This window comes from Anser anser, assembly GCF_964211835.1.
Source record: "Anser anser genome assembly, chromosome: 3".
In the NCBI taxonomy this organism is placed as follows: domain Eukaryota; kingdom Metazoa; phylum Chordata; class Aves; order Anseriformes; family Anatidae; genus Anser; species Anser anser.
The window spans coordinates 28,761,891-28,782,807 of NC_139722.1; the positions used below are offsets into that span (position 1 = coordinate 28,761,891).

At 36.7% G+C, this 20,917-nt stretch overlaps 1 protein-coding gene across 1 annotated transcript in view; it reads right to left on the minus strand.

Annotated features, from left to right (window-relative positions):
* The window catches only part of EYS (eyes shut homolog), an 855,622-nt gene that overhangs the window by 454,740 nt on the left and 379,965 nt on the right, over positions 1-20,917 (minus strand). Inside the window, exons 26-27 of the mRNA XM_083831800.1 lie at positions 2,942-3,113; positions 2,339-2,417 (exon numbers count right to left, since the gene is read on the minus strand). Of these exons, the coding sequence (XP_083687926.1) occupies positions 2,339-2,417; positions 2,942-3,113 (251 nt within the window). The remainder of the gene's footprint in view (positions 1-2,338; positions 2,418-2,941; positions 3,114-20,917) is intronic.

Below are 20,917 nucleotides of genomic sequence, written 5' to 3' on the forward strand. Positions count from 1 at the left end.
CAATTACTATCATGAGTAAAACTGACTCAGGTTGGAGAAATTATTTAACTTGATTATTTAACTTGCTACCAGTTAGAGTAGGATGGTGAGAAAAAATAAATAAAACCACCTTCCCTCCAACTCCTTCTTCCCAGGCTTGACTTTATTCTGTCTTTCCCCACTCTTCTACCTCTTCCTCTTCCCACCATGAGTAGCATGCAGGGAATGAGGGGGGGGCGGTATGCTTCCTTCAGGGCATGTCCACCTTCTGTGACGTGGGGTCCTCCAGAGGGCTGCAGTGTGGGCATCTGCTTTAGAGTGGTCCTCTCCATGGGCTTTAGGGTAGTAACTGTTCCACCATGACCCTCTCCATAGGCTGCTCTGCTCTGGCACCTGGAGCACCTCCTCCTGCTCCTTCTCTGATCTTGGTGTTCTCAGGATCATTTCTCAGACTTATTATTTTTTTTTTTATTACTCTCTCTGGTGCACTGCTACTTTTACACTGTTTAATTGTATTTCTACAGATGTGTCACCAGCTTGGCTGATGGGCTCATATGTGTCCTGCAGTGGGTCCACTGGAGCTGGCTAGAACCATCTGTCATTCATAGGGCAGCCCCTGGCTTCTTTCACAGAGACCACATCTGCAGCCCCCCCCAAAACCAAAACTAAAACCTTGTTACCTACACTCAACATATTGAGTTGCATATACCTTAATGCAAAGATATACATCAAGTGAAAAAAATACTGAATTGTATTTACATATTTACTCCTGGTTGTTCTTTTTTCAAACAAAGAAACTGGCTGATGCTAATCCAGAGAAAAACAATTTTAGAGCACCATTCTAGCATCATTATCTAGATGTACACACCCCTACACAGTCAAAAAGCCTTGTTGATCTCTGTAAGACTTAGATAGGCATGAAATATGTCTGAGCAGGATGAATGCAGTATTAGAGCCTTTAAAAATATGACACCTGCAGCATAGTCTAATCTGCGAAGCACAGTGCATGCAAATAGAATGAAGCCATCACTCTGACAGACTTCTCTGTCAAATGTATATGTATATTGTTTCTTCCTGTGAATTTCTAATCTATACATTTTCAAACATCTCAGTATGAAATGTGGTTATCTTTTGAATATGATTTTATGCAGTTGTCTACAGGTCATTTAATGTTTCATTCTCTCAAAATGGAGGAAAGTGTAAATTATGGATGTTGCCAGAGAAAATATTACCCAACAGTATGCTGTATTAGCATTCCCAAGAACTGATGATCATATAGGTCTGCAATATCATATCACAATGCACACTCTGCTGAACTGAATTACTTATTTTTTCTTACTATAATGGAAGTTGGAAGATAGCATTCCAGCCACACTTACTCCTGGTGTGAGACTGCCATGCATTTTCAACAGGAAAGTTATAGACTACACTTCCTGTATGTAATATAGGGCATTTTAGTTGTCTGACACTTTTTAGCTGTATTTAACATGAATGGTCCCTACATGCATAAATAAGTTTAAAAAAGGTTTGGATAAAATTTTGGGATGTGTTTTTGGCAATTCAGAAGCACAATTTTAAAAGTCAGATAGCTCAAAAGGGAGGCAGACCTCAAGCCAGACTTTCTTGTGAGAACAAATACATTCAAAATGTCCAAATACCATAATCTGATTAAACTATTTGGCACAAAACCTGAAAAAGTCTGAACGAATGTAATACTTTCTCCAAACTGCAGCCAACTTTCTAAGAGCTGTTCATTGTTATGCCAGGTGCCAAGATCTTCTACAATCTTGTTTGCTGACCACTGGAATCTTCACAGCACAGACATGAATATACACTTACCTTCCCCATGATAATGCAACTACATTCTTTCCCTTAACAGGAGGAAACAGGTAGTGCATTTTATATGCCATTGTTTTATACCATGGAATTCTATAATATATGGAACTTAAAATTCTAAATGTAAGTCATGCTGACTTTCAGTATAGAAAATTGCATCTTGGGCTTTAATATTTAACTATACAGTTAAGCTACAGCACATGGGCTTAGCAATGTAAGATAGTTTTATATTACCATACCAAACTGAAAGTATAAATTATTTTCAGAGAATGCTGGCTTAGTTTGCTGTGGCTTTTCAGATTTATTACTCATGGTTTAAAGTTCTTTAGACATTTTCTCAATTTTCTTTTAAATGCAGTTTCATATGAGTAACAATAATGAGCTTTTCAGAATGGATTTGAAACAACTGAATTTGTCATGCATTTTCAATATACTGACACATTCAGAAGTTACATTAAACAAGTGAGTTTCGAGTGGCATATTACCCTTTCCCCTATAATTAAAATAAGATTTGAAGACTTACATTAATATTTATCTCACATCTTGTGCTGGTCCATCCTGCTTCACAAGAGCATTGATATCCATCAATGAGATCTATACATCTGAAATACAAAACAGTATTATTCAGATGAGGCTATCTAATTCTAGGTTCAGCACTTAAAGAATCATTCTATACATTTTAAATTAGCAGTCTGATGCAAACTTCTGCAATCCAAGGAATTTTTCACTAGTTTTCCTAATGGGTTTCAAGTGTGCATATTATTGGTGCTAAGGGGTTTTACAAGAATACTGATTCTCATATTAAAAGACCCCTCCCAATTTCAACCTGTTGGATGTAACAGATAAAGATTTGCTTTTAAGTATATTAAAGTCTAATTAATCCACATTTACTGAAAACCAGCTTATGCTAATGAACACAAATGAAAGAGGGACTGAGACAATTTTACAGTATATTACATTAGCTTTAACAGGCAACATCTGTCATCTTTAAGTGTGATTGTACTCTTACTTTATGGAAAAAATAATTTAAAAAGTATTTATCACCCTTCTTATGTCATTAAATCTTAAATATTGCTAGTTAAGTACATTATCTTGGAGATAATAATAATTAAATAAAAATAGCCACCTTCCATGAAGACAAGGATCTGGCAAGCATTCATTAACATTGATCTCGCAGTTTGTTCCAATGAAACCTCTCCTACAGTGACATGTATAGGAACTGATGTCATCGATGCAACTTCCATTGTTTAGGCAAGGAGCAGAAATACATTCATCTATATTTGCTTCACATCTATCACCTGTGTAAAAAACAGAACAGTTACGACTAAGCTTTGAATTCTAAACTCAAAGCAACTAATAATTTATCTATTCATACTGTCAATTCCAGATAAACTGTTTTTATTCACATACATTGTTTAATATATTTTTTTATTCACATTCATTATATTAATCAACAAAGAGTATCACACTGGAATTAATTATAAGTGCAAATGCCAAAAAGAGTGGTTATAATGTAACACGTTACTTCAATAACGTCTGTAATTGTGGCAAGGCAAGAAGGCTGTGAGGGTCAACTTGCAAGCAGAATAATTAAGTGGAGAAACAAAGTTCAAGAGGAATTTTTTTGTACACAGTTATTAGAAAGATGAATAGCACACGTTTCCCATAAGAGAAATGCAGAATTAAAATGATATATGTCTTGGTAGCGATCTAACTGTAATACTTATTTTCTCTAACTGAAATTAAAATTCAAGGGCTTTTGGTAAATGATGTTAGACATAAAATTATTTGAAATCTTTATGATCATATCCATTATGGAAGATATGGTGGTATGTTTTTCTGCTGGCAGTTTTCCTGCAAATTAGTGCCACACAACTTCCATCTGAACCTCTCGAAGTACTTTATGAAGTACTAATTGACAATCAACAAATACCTAGGGATATGTAACCTTGTTTTAGCAAGATCACTATCCTGATTTTTAGGGTGTGTGGGTCAGGCGTGCTGTGCGGGAGAGAAGAAGAATGTTTAAGGCAAAAAGTCATCTGCCAGAGTGTAAGAGTCCAGAAGCCAGAAGTTAGATCAATTCCTCTGGCTCTCCATTTCACAAAAACACCTGTATTTACTTAAGTATCTCAGTCTCAACTCAAAATAGCAACTGCTACTTCATAGTGAACAGTGAATGAAAAGTTCCTATAGCCTTTTCTCATTACTGTGCACCCCAACTACTGGCAGTTTTTTTTAAAGAAAATAATCTATAGCAAGGAAGAAGCAGAGAGGCACTAACCTTTTCGTGGTGTATGCGTGAGTATTTAGCAAAAGATCAAAAACAGGAGTTCAAAGTACATCTGTTAACACAGCTACAAATAGTTTCTTTAAGATCACGGGAAATGTTTTTGCTTAATGAAGATTAATAGAGTAATATTCATATTAATATGAATGTTAGCTATTTACAACTATTGTACACATTTGAGGAAACTGCTTTTTTCACAATATACACTCAGCTTCTTAATTAAGGCAAAAGGAATGAAGTAACAACCCAGGTTCTGTTTAGAAGTCTGTGGCCACAGCCCCAGCAGCCTTAGAGTACTGCTATCTTGCAGTAGTGGATATTACTGAAGAAACTGGACTTGGCAGGTATCCTCAGGAAAACTCTCTCTCTGAGAGGGGCTGCTGTACATTTCTGTTTGAGCAGATCTTGGTGCAGTGGTACTTGCAATACGCTATATGTTGGTACAAATTAGAGGGCAATTCTCTGCCATGTTCATCCTCCACCACATGCAAGCATTCAGCAAACAGCAGCTCTGGATAATCTGGCTCATTTCCAGTGTCAGATTCTCTGATCAGTGGTACCTTACATGAACTCACTACACGTAAGAACTTAAAACTCTCCAAAAACATGTGTCTTGTGAATACGCTGCCAAAATCTGAATTCAAGAACAGAGAGCACTAGTTCATCTATTCTACTATAGAAGATCTAAATACCAGACATTTTTCCCTGTAACTTGGCATTAGGAAAGACAATTCTTAATCTGCTCTTAACAAGCAATTCTTAGAAAGCACTGGCAGGAAGGATGGTGGTACTACACAATAATATACCTTGACTTTACTTCATTTGCAACTCTAAAATGATTTTTCATCTTGTATCTGAACGAAGAGACCATCCCTGTAACATCACATTTCTATTCCACATCGTTATAAACAGAGGTCATTTCGTAACTATCTATCTTTTCATTTTCCTGATCCCTTTAGCAAAAAATGGTGAGCGTTAAAATGTGATAGTCCTGAATTTAAGTTTTTTTTGGTAAATGAGCAATTCCAATTTTTCCTCTCATAACCAGCTGCCTTGTCACTCTATCATGTACATATTCCCAATCTTTTCAAAGCTGCTGATAAGAAATTGTATTAGCTTCCATGCAAAAAAAAAAAAAAAAGTGTTCTCCTACGAAGTCTTATTGAATTTTAAATATACAAAAAATCAGAGAGAGGACTTATTAATGAAGTGGGTAGTATTTAAGTGTATAGACCACTAATGTTTTTTGCACTACATACTCTTACAAAAACAATAGCAGTTATCTTTGAAAACTCATTTTAATAACAATCACACGTTACTTAGTAGGTCCAAATCTGTATTTCAAGGGTTAAAGTTCTCAGTTCAAATTTACTAATTTGGTTTTGACAATGAGATATGTGAAAGCATTTATCACCACAGACAATAGATTTGGTGTTCTTATGAATTTTAAGGCAGACATTTCTGATCTTAAAAACAAACAAACAAACAAAAATCCTAGAACAGTTCTGTTCAATAGCTGTTTATTACTCAAATAATAATTTATTACTCAAAATAGTTCACTTCATAAATAATCTAAGGTCATTCATTCATACTGCTGGCATTCATTGTTGCTATCTTCTATCCTCTCCTTAGGTGTAACATACTCACTGAAGGAAAATAAACCTGACATCAAATAGTTTTAAAAAAATAATCTTTTGCTAATAAGATATTTCAATATTAGTTCAGAAATATAACAGTAGCAGATTTCAAAATCATCTGACTAAATTTGATTTGCCTATTATAAACCCGTTAGAAAGTTGGTTGAGATAGATGGTTGTAACCTTTCATTTGAAGTTGATACATATTGATAGCCTGATTCTGAAAGACAGATCAAGGGTTAAAGGTTCATCATTGATAATACTTTCATATTCAGATATGCTTCCATTACTGCATAATATATTCAAAAAGAAAAAAATTATAGCTCCTTTAGATGATTAACATCTTGAAATTGAATAGATTTTGTTACGTTATTCTGCTCCTAATCTACCTTTATTTATGGTACATTGATCTACTACCACAATGCCATTGAATTAATTTTTGCTTGAACAGCTCAATGAATGCAATGGCAATGTAGTGAAAATCCATTACTTGATTGTGGGAAAAAAAGACCCAGTGCATAATTTAATGTGTTAATAAATGATTAGGAAAATTACGTTTCAAAAGACAAGATGTACTGGGAAAAAACATACTTTACATCTTCCTTTCATTCCTATAACTTGCAGCTATAACCTCAGAGAGTTTTGAAAACAGGAATCACTGCAGTGTTCCTTTTTTTTTAACTATTTGCATACTCAGAATTATCAAATTGCAGAGAAATATCCAACATGTACATTATATGAAGAGATTTTCTTTTCCTACAGCATATTTGAAAGTCCATCCTAGATGTAACAATATATTTAATAGTCATAATGAATGAGAACGTTAGTACAAGGCCACAGAATAGCAATCAAATCTCCTGCAACTCTTAGAAGTATTCAATAGGTTAATTCCATTATACTGCACCAACAGTTGTTTGGTTGATTATGAAAAAAGGAAAAATTCTCATCTAACTGCTAAATTAGAACTAGTCATACATATTATTAACACCAAGAAATGTTTTTCTGTCATGCGGTCTCTTGTCTTTTGCAAAGGCTTGCAGACCTACTCTCAGACAATCAAGTCAAATATTCATAATGAATTAATGAAAAAAACTCCTCAGAGTAACTACATAAATTGAAGAAAATAACTATTATTAGTATTCTAGACAAGGCGTTCATGCACAATGAAAAACTTTTAAAATTATTTTCTACACATACACAATTTTGTTGAAACTACAGCTGACATAATTTATCAACCCACTCCAAAACTTCTAGGGGGCAGTGAAGGAAAAGAGTAGAATTCAGATACTGCTTTGTTAGGGAAGTCAGTCTAACACATCTCCACTAATGTTAGGTAATTAAAAATTAAGAAGATAGTTTAAGGTGTATATACTCCCTTTATAATGGATAAAGAGAGAAGCAGCCTCAAAGGGTAACCTGTATCATCTGTCTCAGACAGCACTTATCTTGAATTACCTAGAGGTGGCAATGAGTGCACAATGAAATTAAATGGGAGAGTTGGACTAGCCGTTTAGTTTTTAGAGGACTAAAATTCAAGGAAATTAAGCTTGCTCCTATTCTCAGTTGTAAACATCATTATGCATGCAGTGCAGCTTGCTCCATATTCTGTACATTTTTTTTTTTTTCTGTGGTGCGTATAGGGGTTTTTGGAATATCAGGATGAGCCCTTACATAATGTTTCATTAAATGAAGCTTTGTTTCTCAGTCTCAGTTCTCTCACACCTTTGAGTCCAGCACGAACTTCACAGTCATCTTCCTTCATTTCTGCCCCAATACACTGTACAGCTGTTTCAGGCTGACCTCTCCTTAAGACAATGCTAGGCTGCAAGTGGCCTTTAGGTGTAACTGAAGTACAGGCACCAAAATTCCTGAAGTATACATGAAGCGATGTTCAGGCACAGAATATATGAGGCATGGGTTGTTCACGCTCACTATTTTCAACTTTGTTGTTGATTTAGATTCCTTGGAATTCAACAACATAACCACTGCTTTTTCTTAATGACTCTTTCTACTCTACAGAGAAATAATTCAATTTGAAATGTCTATTAATAGAAAAGAGGAGAAAGATTTTGAAGGGTTGAGTTGGACTGTAAATAAATTAAAAAAAAAAAGTGCTTTAACGAGTCAAACTCGCGAAAAAACAAAAATAAAAATCAGGTATAAATCAGTGATTAAGTGCCACCAATGAAGATCTGGTTACCAGACGAAAATGATAAAAAGTGTCTATTAGTCTCCAATTAATTTTTGCACTGTGGGAAAAAATAGAAAAGAAGCTACAGAACTCTAACTTTGTGCTTAAGTTTTTTTTTTTTTTTTTTAAATAGGTATCATGAGATGTAATTAAGATTAGAGTCTGCCAAGAAAGAGTAAATCTGATGGAAGGAATAAAAATGCCTTCTACTGCTATCTCCATACTCTGCCCTTACTAGGAAAGCTTTAGCATTATTAATCGGCAAAATGGACTTTATATTCTTCCTAGTGTTAATGTTTCACACATGGAGTACAAGTCCATTTTGTCTTTTCCACCCTGAAAGGAATTTGTGAGATTTGTTGTGAATACAGATTATAATCATTACAGTGATTACTGGTACAACAGGCTTAAAGGTGAAAATGCGTATTTCTCACATAGGAAAGATAATTAAATAAAAATTAAAGTTATTTTGAAGAATTAGTTCTAACAAAGAGAACAGATTCATAAATAGTAGGAGCTAGTTCAAATGTTCTTGCTAAAGTGCACTCATGGAAAATATATTTGTTATTTTTTTTAAAACATAATTTTATATTCACATGCTAAAATTTCTTCTTTGAGTTCAGCACCTATATACTAACATTGTCTGAACAAATTAGGCCAAGTATGTCCCTGGCATTAATCCCTTATATTCACGAGAGGAATCCCATCTATTCTGAATAGACATTATCATGCAGCTATTTCCAAGAGAAAAATGTACTAAATTTGTGAACTGTCACTTTCTAGACACAGAAAGGTTAGTAATCATTCATAACTGTAACCTACACAGTCTGTCATCCTCTTTCAATGTTGACTGTCATTTAATTTGAAACCTGCCATCTTTTCAATTCTTGTTGGAAGTATGAAAACTTTAGTAAAAATCTTCTTGCTGTAGTATAAACATCCAAATATTCTGCAAAGTTGGTGTGAGAGACCAACTACAATACCATAGAGCTAACATTTGACTTAAAAAATTTCCTGCAAGTTCTGTTTCTTAGCTATGAATGTGCCAGGTACGTTCAGGCACACTGGGATGAAGCTCTTGGAGCTCTGCTTTACAGACTGTACTACCATGCTATAAACAATGCCTCCACGCACCCAAGAAAAGGGAAAATTACCCCATACATGCCACATTGGGGTGATTTTTGATACTAATGGCAACCGAGGGGCTCCCTAATGTGTTGGTGTGCTGGAGATGGCAAGGAAATGGCATAGATGTCACAACAGAAGAACATGGAGCAGTAACAGTAACACTACAAAAGGGAGACAGCCACTCTCCTCCTGCTCTTTCACATTCATCAAGGATCAGACTGTCTCATATCTTAGAAAAGAAAACTCAACAACCTTCTTCCAATGCCTTTTGTATCTTCAACACACTTTACTAACTGGGGATGCCTCTCCCTTTCATGTTTCTTGCAGCTCGCTTGCAGTGCTCCTTATCTACATCCTAATGAAGAGATTATCACATCTTCCCATCAAGACTTTCAGATTTTCAACTGTAAACCCAAGTAAGAAAATACCCTTCTCTGTCTTCACGGATTTTCCCACTAACTTCTCATCCAAACTAGAACCTTTCCCTCTTCCGATTACTGGGTATTTAGTCTCAGCCCTCTGATTAAAAAAATAATAATCATTTTTGCATTCATTATCCCAGAAACACATTCCCCCAACATCCAACTGATTTTTTATGAACTGTAGTGTACTCAACTGAAAAATCAGACACTAGACTTGATCCTGTAAGCATTTCAGGATAGTAAAGGAGGAAGACTGAAATGACTGTGATCTTCAAAGAACTTTTTTGAAAACTCTCCTAGCTGCAAAACTTGAGCTCTTCAAGACCATCTCCCTTTCAACAGAATAGGGCTGCAAGCAGACATTGTGAACATAATGGACCATACAATAAACACCACTGACTTACATACAATTTCTGTCAAGCAGAAGCATTCCCTAAGCCTACATCCTAGTACTAACAGCCTTAATGCTTTTCTACGTATTTTTGCATTTTGACTGTAACTTGTGACTGATGTGCTCATGCCCTGAAAATCCAAGTTTTGTAGTCTATGCAAGTTTTTATTTCACTTAAAACCATTCAGCTATTTGGCTTCATTACTTTAAGATGCTTTTTTAGTTCCTTTATACCACATGAACATAAATTTGCAAAGTTTCAATTTCTTAGAGAGTAAAGAACATTGTTATAAAAAATTCCTGTGATCATCTCCAGACTCTGTCCTGGTAAATAACCTTGGCATTTTTATAACCTTTTGTACTCAGATGTTGTTGTGCCTGTGTGTTACATTTCTGAGAGTAAAAATATTTTCATTTTTGAAACAACAGTATATATCCTGTTTTTTTTTTTTCATATTAGGCATGTAAGAAGACATATAAAAACATACGAATACACCCAAAAATTTATGTACTAAATATAAAAATATTTGACTTTTAGGGCTACAAACTAAGGAAGATGCTAACTTATAGACCTCTTCAGTTCTTTTTTTTTATGAGATGATAACGAGATTTGAGTGCTGTTTCAGGAGATCAAAAATTTAGGTTATTGATTTATAGTAAGTGGCTATGTTTTAGTGCAGAAAAGAGGACGGAAAACAAAACCTTGTATATGAATAAAGCCAAAGATGTACTACTAGGAAAACAAAAACAAATGCATGCTAAAGAACAACTGGCTGCTAAGGACATACCTCAAAACTGAATGGGATGGTAAATTAGCACACTATACTAATTTACATATGATATTGAAAAAGGTGTAAAGAAAAGGTTCTTCACCGAGAGGGTGGCTGTGCCCTGGAACAGGCTCCCCAGTGAACGCGTGACGGCACCGAGCCTTCTGGAGTTCAAAAAGCATTTGGACAATGTGCTCAAACATACAGTTTGATTTTTGGGTGGTCCTGTGTGGAAACGTGTTGATGATCCTTGCGGGCCCCTTCCAATTCTATGATTCTACAGTTGAGAACAACTGTGTTTTGCTTAATATTTTTTTCCCCCCCTTTGGTTGTGGATTCCAACCCAATACCCCATTTTTTTCTTTCTTATTCACCTGACTTTATCTCAACTCACAAGTTTTGTAGCTTTTGCCTTTCTGATTCTCTTCCCCTCATCCAGCTGCGGATAAGGAAGTGAATGAGTGGCAGTGTGGTGCTTAACTGCCCACCAAGTTTAAACCACAACTAACTGTAAACAATTAGTAATCATCGACAGAAGTTGTGAAAGGACATTATAATATAGTACTTAACATTGGTGGTTATTTACAGCTTTCAAAATGTTAATCTGGACTGAGATAGGAAACATATTCAAATATCTTCTTCTTGACCATGATCAAGAATTATCAGTGACCGTTCTTAGCTTTTTACATGAGGAAAAAAAAAAAAGAAAGAAAGTAATAGAGAGCAAAAAATATAACAGCTGAGTTATCTGAGATCAAAAGCAATGTGAAGATAAATGGGTATATGGAAATATATATTCTATAGCATTGCACAATTAAAGCAAGAACAAGCTGGGATGAGTACTAGGTGAAAAATTCAGGTATTTTACCAATTACAGGAAGATGCTGAAGATAGATTTTGAAACAATATGATCTGACATTGAAGAATCTATAATTTCTACTAGCTATAATTTTATTCCCACTGCTTTTGAAATAGTTGCTGTAATAAATATATTTTCTAAATACACACATAAATACAAAGCCACATTGCAAAATAAATGCTTTAGTCTCCTTAGAAGACATTTTCCAGCAGAAAGTCTTCCATCTCCAATCCAACAAATTAACTTTTGATACCATATACACCAATCATCATATTCTAAAACCACTGCCTAACAAATCTAAAAACGTTTCATCTTAAAATTAGTAGATGACAGGAAAGAACTAATGCTCATTGTGTCACAGGAACATTAATTTTGTGAACAGCACAATGTGTTTTCAACATCACTTTAGTATTGCCTCATCCACCCCATTTTGAGTTAATAAACTCTAACAAACATTTTCTATGTATACTGCAAGAAAAACTAGCACTGATAAGGCTGCTGAGCCTGATTTTGTTGATGTCATCTTAAGGAAGATTTAGTATAGCTTAGTGACTAATACCAGAGATTTAGATTTTCTATTTCTGTTGTATTTTGTGTTAGTAATAGATTTATTTCAAGGAATTATTTCACCTTCCTTACATTGAGTGAAGTTAAATTACTGCTGACTGCAGAAAATTTGCATGGTTGCTAACTATTCTGGAGTGAATACATTTTTATTTGTTTAGACAAATTTGGTATCCATTCAGGTTGGAAAAGTGAAAAGAACTTTACAAGATAAGATTAGACAACAGGAAACACCATAATTAATATTAATACAGATTAATTTGCTTGGTCTAAAACATTTAAGACATCATTTGTTCTGTTAAATATCAACTTCAGATCTAAGATAATCTGGCATGGCCTTTGAAGACTATATATATACATTTAATTTTAAAGTGAATGCACAAAACACATAGATTAAATACAAACTGGCAGCATACACTGCCTGGTTATTTAGCTATCTGAACTCCAGACTGGAGCATCAGGAGAAGCAATCTACCTCAGAGAATTCCTTCTTGGCTTTTTGTACTGCCTTGTCATAAAACATCAGGGCAAGCATCAGATCTTAGTGATCTGAACACCTTCTACTGAAAATGGCACAGATTTAAACATTCATGATCTTGTGATAGGTGAAAAGGAAAAACCCATCACCTTGCTCCTTTCCATTGGTGTTGCGGTCCCCAAACCTACGTACACCAAGGGCTCCTGTTCATCAGGCTGTGGCTGCTGCTGGTGGTGAGATGGATGTCCACAGCTGGAGCCAAAGCAGGGCTTCAGCAGCCACTGGGCCCTGGTGTAGGGCTTGAATCAGCAAAACCCAGCTCAGGCCATAGCCAGGCTGAGCCCCTGCGCTGCCGGGCCAGCAGAAAGCTGGGACCTCCTCTGGTAAGGACAGAAATCATACTTATTGGACTACAAAATGATTAAAAAATAGCTGGACCTAAAGATACCACAGTTTAGAATTAAGATTCAGTTCATGTATAAGAAACAGAAAAGGATAGAGAACAAAATAAATCTGCAGACAGTGCAAGTAAAATCTCTTAATTCTTGTCTGAATTGGAAACATTATGGCACATAGAAAACATCATGAGCAAAATGTCACAGTTGTCAATATTGTTAGAGTAGGTCACACTGTAGATGAGCAAGATGCAAATATCAATTCAATATTTATGACATTTTAAAATGATTTTAAGAACATGGGTTTTAGTATGAACAATTCCTTTAATAAAATTAATGAAAAACTTTTAAAACTAAAAGATAACCAAAAGAAATGTAACCGTAAGACTGAAATTTCTAAGAAGCAAAGTATCTTTCATTAGAACTAATACAGTTCAATATGGGGAAAAAAAATCCATAGTGAACTGTATTAGTATATTGTATTGCATATATACGGTATCTACATTATATTTGTTGTGTATATATTATTCATATAAACAGACACATACAGTCTCACAGAGAAATGCTCATGTTTGCAAGCACTGTTTACTAGCCATCTTAATTTTAACACTAATACAAAATACAGCACAAAATAAAACTAAGTAATGGAAAATTGGAGAGCTTTACTAACTATGTGGTAAAGATATCAAAAAAAGGACTTTCACTGTAAAACAATAAGAGTATAGTTTGGCGTAAAAGAAATTATATTCACATTTATTTCCTTATCACTCTATAACACGAATGCCTCCAGAATATACTAATATTATGATTATTATTACAGCTTTTGATTTTCATCTCTACTAGGCTTATTTTATGCAGTCTGTTAATATTCCTATTAAAAACTGAAGTACTTACACGTTTTTAGACTCAAGTGAAAATAAAAGTCAAAGTACACATTAAGGCTAAAAACTCAGTGTGTCTTTCTCTTCTTGGGACACAAGGAATCACAGTTACTACTACTAATGGAATGCAATATTCACATTACAGTTTAAATGTACCATCAGAAACGAGAACAATGCTGTCCTTGGAGGTTCTCCAGACCCAACAAGACAAAGCCCTGAGCTTCTTGGTCTGACCCCATGGCTAACACTGCTTTCAGCAAGAGTTTGGGCTAAAGAGCTCACAAGGTCTCTTCCAGCCTGAATTGTTCTTATTCAAGAACGAAACTGTACCCTGACCTGGTAAGCTTGGTCAACAGCAAAATGCACAGGATCCAAAGTATGTAATGGGTCACTGAAACCGGTGACAATGCAACAAGAATTTGAGCATGGTTGCATGCAAAATTACTTGTGAACTGCATCAATTTCATTGCAGACTTGTCATTTTCAAACTTACTATACTATTTAATAACACTATCTGGTCAAATTCAACTCCCCTCAAAAATCCTAAAAGAAAGTAAATGAAGAACATAGGTTGCTTTTATTCCTTTTCAGATAGATGCTAATCACACACTGAGAATCCATGCAGGCAAGCAGGAAGTACATATACTTGGAAAAAATAACAGGAAATAATTACTGTTAAGGAAATGTAGTATTTAGAATATAGGTATGCCTTGAGTAGTGTATTTGGATAATGATGTTTGGTTCACTGAAGTACTGGCAACACAACACCTTTATGACACCTTATGTCAAATGAGAACTCTGCAATTCAGAACTGTATTTTAGGGTGACTGCCGGGAAGTAAATCAGATCCAAGTCATGTAATGAGTGAGACCCAGACAGCTGTTCCACACATTTTTTCATTACAAACTAGAACCAACAGAAATGTTAGGAAAACTACTCGATTCTTAGCACGGAAGGTCAACCCATTCTACTTTAGTGAACAAAGTACTTTTTATGCAGTCATCTACGTACCTGAATCCTACTGAGATTAAGACAGTTTGCTGGCAAAGACAGCTTTAAAGAACCTAACAGATCCATGATGCTATCACTGCCATGCTGTTCAGAAATATGAAGAACCACAACTTTGCAGTAACTGTTCTAACATACAGCACATTGAGTTCTGCTAAGTGAAACACTCAGCAGTCATTGCTTTAGTTATTTATTGCTGTGACTGACTGAAACATCCACAAACCTTTAAATTATGAATTGTTTTTATCTAAACTCTTCCCAGTCATGGCGTTTTTTGAGTTCCAAGCAAAAAAAACCAACACCATCACAAGTCACTATTAAGATATTAGTTCCTTTGTAACATCTTATAGAAATATTAAAATAATCTAATATAGAAGATTTAGACTTTAAGTACATTTACAACTTATAGAAACCTCAAAGAAATATTGCAGAATCACAGAAGAATAGACACATTGTAATGCATAATGTTCCTCTGTGGTGTCAGCATTAAAGCCGCTTAAAAGTTCCTTTTTTCATAGTATCTGTAGCAGAGCAATTTGTGTGGAAATTGAGATTTCAATCCCCTGGGCCCTGCTAACTCTTACAGAATAGAAACTCCTTTAGCACATTCACAGTAGTATACTTGAATACATTCAAAAACCCCTGCAAAGTTAGACTTGCTGAGAAGTACAGCAACTTCCCTAGCTAGGAGTAACAGCTGTATTACCATACAGCCAGTCTCTTAACAGTTGCATCAGAACTTTTCAAATTTGTTTTGGGTATAATGCAAAGCACTGATTTTGGCTCCAGAAGCCCTAGATAATTTAAATTCTCACCTAATAGCTTACCATAACAGATAAGATCTAATCATCTGACCACAAGCTCTCAGATATTCTCACTGGATAGGACTAGCCCTTAAAGTTTGCATTTCAAGCGGCTCCAAAAATTTTCAGGGAAGAAAAATCATCTGCTTCATCTGCTTTACCCTGAAACACTGATCTGATAGATTATATTTATGGTAAGATAAATTAGGATATAATTTTCACTTTGTTTAGCTGGGGACATCACTCATCCCACAGATTATACATAGCTTTCTGATAATAAGAACACCTTAGACACAGACAAGCAAAATTTGGGCTCAGACATAGAAACAAGTTATGGAAGATCAGCTCAGGCCTCAGTAAAAGGCTTCATCATTACAGTTAAGCTTATTTAAATGACCTTGCACTTGTTGAGGAATAAGGTTGGTGCATGGATACCTACTTACAAAAGGTGCCATGTAGCAAGTTATTTCTGCACTGAACTAGTAGCGGATCAGCAAGTACGTTTAAGTATTCTACTTGGCAGCCTCAGCAAAATCCCTACCTTTGAGGCAACCAACCTTTCCATGAAATCCACAAGGGAGGAAAGGTACCCAAGGACTTTAGAAGCCTGTAAAATGAGGAAGGAGCTATCAGCACATGTCTAGGTAGTATAATGAAGTAGTGTTAGAGCCCCTATGAAATATGTGCAAAGCAGTAGCTCTGGAAGGTCAAAAGCACTTTAGCCATGTTAGTATGGCATTATATCTGGCTTTACTGCCATGCCTCTCAAGAGAATAAATTAGACGGGCTGACACCATGCTGATGCAGTTTTTTTTACATTCAGTCTAGCTGGGAAGTCTTGACCTGTGCTGTACATACAGTATGTTCATTGTTGTCAGCTAAATTAATCTAAGCCATCGCCTCCCCCTGTTTTCACTAAAGAATTATAAAAACTGTTTCCAAGTATTTCTAAATCTGCTTGATATGTAGCAATAATGTTTAAGATAAACTGACTGAATGCACCCATAGCATATACTGTACTGGATATTTTTTATTGAAAATTTTTTTTTCTACTTAGTATAAATAATTAATAATTGATACACCAGCTACAGATAGACAATATGGGAGAGAAGGCATCACCATAATCTTACATTATGTGTAAGAATCAGATCCAAGACTTTGTTCTGGTCAATATGGAGTGATGTGTGAAAAAGCAGTACTTCGTGCAGAAGTGATTCAGAACTCTTTATTAATACTGTTGCTGCAGTCAGTGGCCTCTACAAAGGTGCAGGAAACGTGGATAAAAACCTGAGAGAATCAAATTGAGATTTTCTCGCAGTCAATGATTGCTTTAGGCAGTGGGTACAATGAAAAATGGGTGTAGGTCCTAAAATGTACATGACTGCATGAGCACAGTATCCTTCTTACGAGTATAATGGGTTATCTTCTACATAGATGTTATTCATCAGTAAGACATTGCTTCTCTTCAGCAGTCAAAAATAAGAAGCAGAGCTTGTTCTATTCCTCTTTTACTCCTATGAATCGAGAAAGAAGATGGTTCTGTTTGAAGATCAATAGTAACTAACTATACAGCACATTGATGGAATTGCCTTAGAATTACTATACAAAATACACAAATTGTACAGTAATGAGCATGAAGAACAAACACTTCACATTTAGATATTCATTGCCAAAAGACAAGGATTTTCTTCCCTGAAGGCACAGATCTGTAACCCAAAACAATTATATTTTACTAAACAAGGAGAGTGTACTGTCATCCAAGTTCCTAATCACCAGATTCAATTTGTATACACAGCGAGAGTTGCTTCTGCCAAGCACTCATTATGAATGGGCTGTAGCATCACATATTTTGAACATAATCCGTAGAAAAAATTAGGTAGTTATTGACTTAATGACCTTAAGGACTCTCCTTAAGAGTTTGCATGCACCATAGAGACTTTCTTCCTTACAACTGGGATTCTTAGCTGTTCAGTAACTTCACTGCTTTGAAACTGAAAATATGGACCAGTCTATCTTCCCCTGCTGCTGAAGCTGTGACTATAAGACGTGAAATAAAATCGTCAAAAGGTGACAACCCCGAACTGGCTTTGTGTGGCTAAAGGTTGGACACAGTAATTTAATCATGGGTGCCTGGTTTCTGTTTTGGCATACAGACCACGGGCCAAACATACGAAGGCTTGTATTCAATTCATGTAATTCAATACCTGATGGGCTGCATCCGAGGGTGCTGAGAAAACTGCCTTGTAACTTTGGAAAGCTTCTTTCTGTAGTCTGAAAGTTTACGGAAATTGGGGAAGGTCATCACTCTGAAAAGCCACAGAAACTGAGGGAGATCACCAGCGGAAGGACAAACATTGCACTCATCTCTGCTCCAAAAACTAGAAGGATTATCTAAGGAGCTACAGGCCAGTCAGCCTCACTTCAGTTCCTGGGAACATTACAGAAATGACTTTTTGAAAGTCATTTCTGGGCACCTGAAAGTGGAACAGTCAGCTTAGGTTTTCAAGGGAAAATTACATCTAAGCAGTCTGTTTGCCTTTTACGAGTAAATGGACAGGTATGTGGAAGAGGAGAGTGAAGTGGATAGCACTAATCTTAATTCTAGCATGGTTTTAACACTGACTCCCACAATATTCCCATAGAATCATAGAATGAATGTTTTGAGTTTGAAAGAACACTAAAGATCATCAAGTTCCTACCCCCCTGCCGTTGGCAGGGACACCTTCCACTAGATCAGGCTGGCCAAAGCCCCATCCAACCTGGTCTTGAACGGGGGTTGCCCAGGGATGGGGCATCCACAGCTTCTCTGGACAACCTGTTTCAGTGCCTCACCACCCTCACAGCAAAGAATTTCTTCCTATTATCTAAAATCTACCCTCTTTTAGTTTAAAGCCATTACCCCCCGTCCTATCACTACACTCCCTGACAAAGAGTCCCTCCCCAGCTTTCCTGTAGGACCCTTTTAGGTACTAGAAGGCCACACTGTAAGTTCTCACCAGAGCCTTCTCCTCTGCAGGCTGAACAACTCCAGCTTCTCTCTAGAAGTTCTCCAGGCCCAATCATCCTTGTGGCCCTCCTCTGGACTCACTCCATGTCCTTCTTGTGCTGGGGGCCCCAGAGCTAAAGGTAGCCCTCCAGGTGGGGTCTCACAAGAGCAGAGTAGAGGGGGAGAATCAATCCCCTCGACCTGCTGGCCACCCTTCTTTTGATGCAGCCCAGGCTATGGTTGGCTTTCTGGGCTGCAAGCGCACAATGACGGCTCACGTTGAGCTTTTCGTCAACTTATGATCCCAAGTTCTTTTCCTCAGTATTGTTCTCAACCCATTCTCTGCTCAGCCTGTATTTGTGCTTGTACCCAACTTACGATGTAACATCTGGAACAGTGGACATCTGGATGGCTAAAAAGCAGGCTGGATGGTTGGGCTTAGACAGATAGTATTCTACCTGGAGGCTGCTTAACAAGTGGAGTACCCTAGACTCCTCCACTATGCCCCAAAACCTGGGAGGCCTGATAGTGGACTACATAAGTATTTAACCTTGAAAAAATGAAGACATTGAATACCTCCAAGTTTTCCATGTCTTTTGTCTCTAGGTTCCCCTCACCAACAAATAAGGTGTATTTTTTTCCTTAGCCTTACTTTTGCTGCCAGTTTACATCTACAAGGATTTCTTCTGGCATTGCACATCCTCCTCTAGTCTTAGCTATACCTGCGCTTGTCCTTTCTTAAATTCAACTCCGCACACTTGGACAATGATCCTGTATTCCTCCTAGGGAGCCCATCCCTGCTTCTTCCACCATCTACGTGCTCCCTTTCTGCATCTGAGCTCAGTTGGGTGTTCCCTATTCATCCTTACCATGTCTTCTTGACAACTCTCTTCCTTGATCATGGATGAGCAGTAATTTGAACAAAGCTGCTACCAGTCTCAGGTTTGATCAGTTAAGGGATGGCTAAAGACTTTAGTTAGCACTTAAGTGCCTTTGTGGGCAAAAATAATGTTTATGTCCTTTATGATCTTGGCTCTCAGGATTTGTTTATCCAATGAGAGTTTAAGAGGGAGGGAGGGACATAGAGCACTTCAAGCCAAATGCTAAATAAGGTTACACAGTACTCTTGTATATTCCTCTTGGCCCAGGAAATCTGCCAAATAGCATTGGAGCTCAGCAAGTAAAACAAAAAGTGACCCCACCTTTCCTTACACATCTGGCTAACAAATAGCATGGACATTACAGCACTTCTCCAGAGAATGGATAAAGTGAGTTTGTCCCTTCGAGATGGACTGTTCACTGAAAATTCCCAGTATTGATGTGAATGCTCTAATTATTAAAGACAGACCCCACTACCTACATATTTAGTGAAGAGTTTCACAGCGTACATGTGAAATTTCTTCTCAGCACACCGATCAGTTTTGGCCTCTCTCCCTACTCAAGCTGCATCCTGCTTTGATATCTCAGTGAGTGTACCAAGAGATTCCTCCCCTCAGAGGAATGACTATAAATATACAGTCATTCTCTTAGTAGTGTAGTTGCTCTTCTTCTTCTGCATATCAATAACAGGGAGTAAAAACAGAGGTCTGAGGACAGCAGATGCAACCACTGCCAGCTGGCTTGCAGCAGGAAGCTGCAGAAGTAGCTGGGAAGGTCAGGAAGATAAACCCAACTTTTCTCCCTTTTCACTGATAAGTTTGGGGGACTTTTCTGTTAAGTCAGCCCACTGTATAAAAAGCAGAGCAGAATTATTTATTGTCATGTAGAGAAGATGAACAGGCAGTTTTGTGGCCCAGGATAAGGAAAGTTGGAGTACAGACCTTGTATTATAGAAAGAATACATGATGAGGTAAATTTTAAAACAAGGTTTTGAGTTCTTTTGACATAAAACTTAAACATGTCCTTAGTTACTTCCAAGTGGCAGTTTGTACTGATGTCATACAGAAAATAAGACTATAAGGGGTAGGCCTGAGATTAAGAGACTAGCTATTTAAGGAATAACTACTGTACTCTGCAGTAACAATAAGTGAACTTTCACAGCAAAAATTGTTTTCATGGTACCTAGTCATTTTTAGGCATTTTTTTTATCACATCTCCAACAATCATCTGTTTGGATCAGAATTTTGAATTTATATGCCTATTTTACACAAATCACATTTTAGTCACTGAAATCTTATTTTGTGTATTGGATGTGGGTACCAAGGTGCCCGTAGTGGGGGGGCTGCTGGGGTGGCAACTGTGAGGAGAGGCTGGGCTGCCCTGTGCTGGACACCAATTATGTACCAATGCACACTGTTCC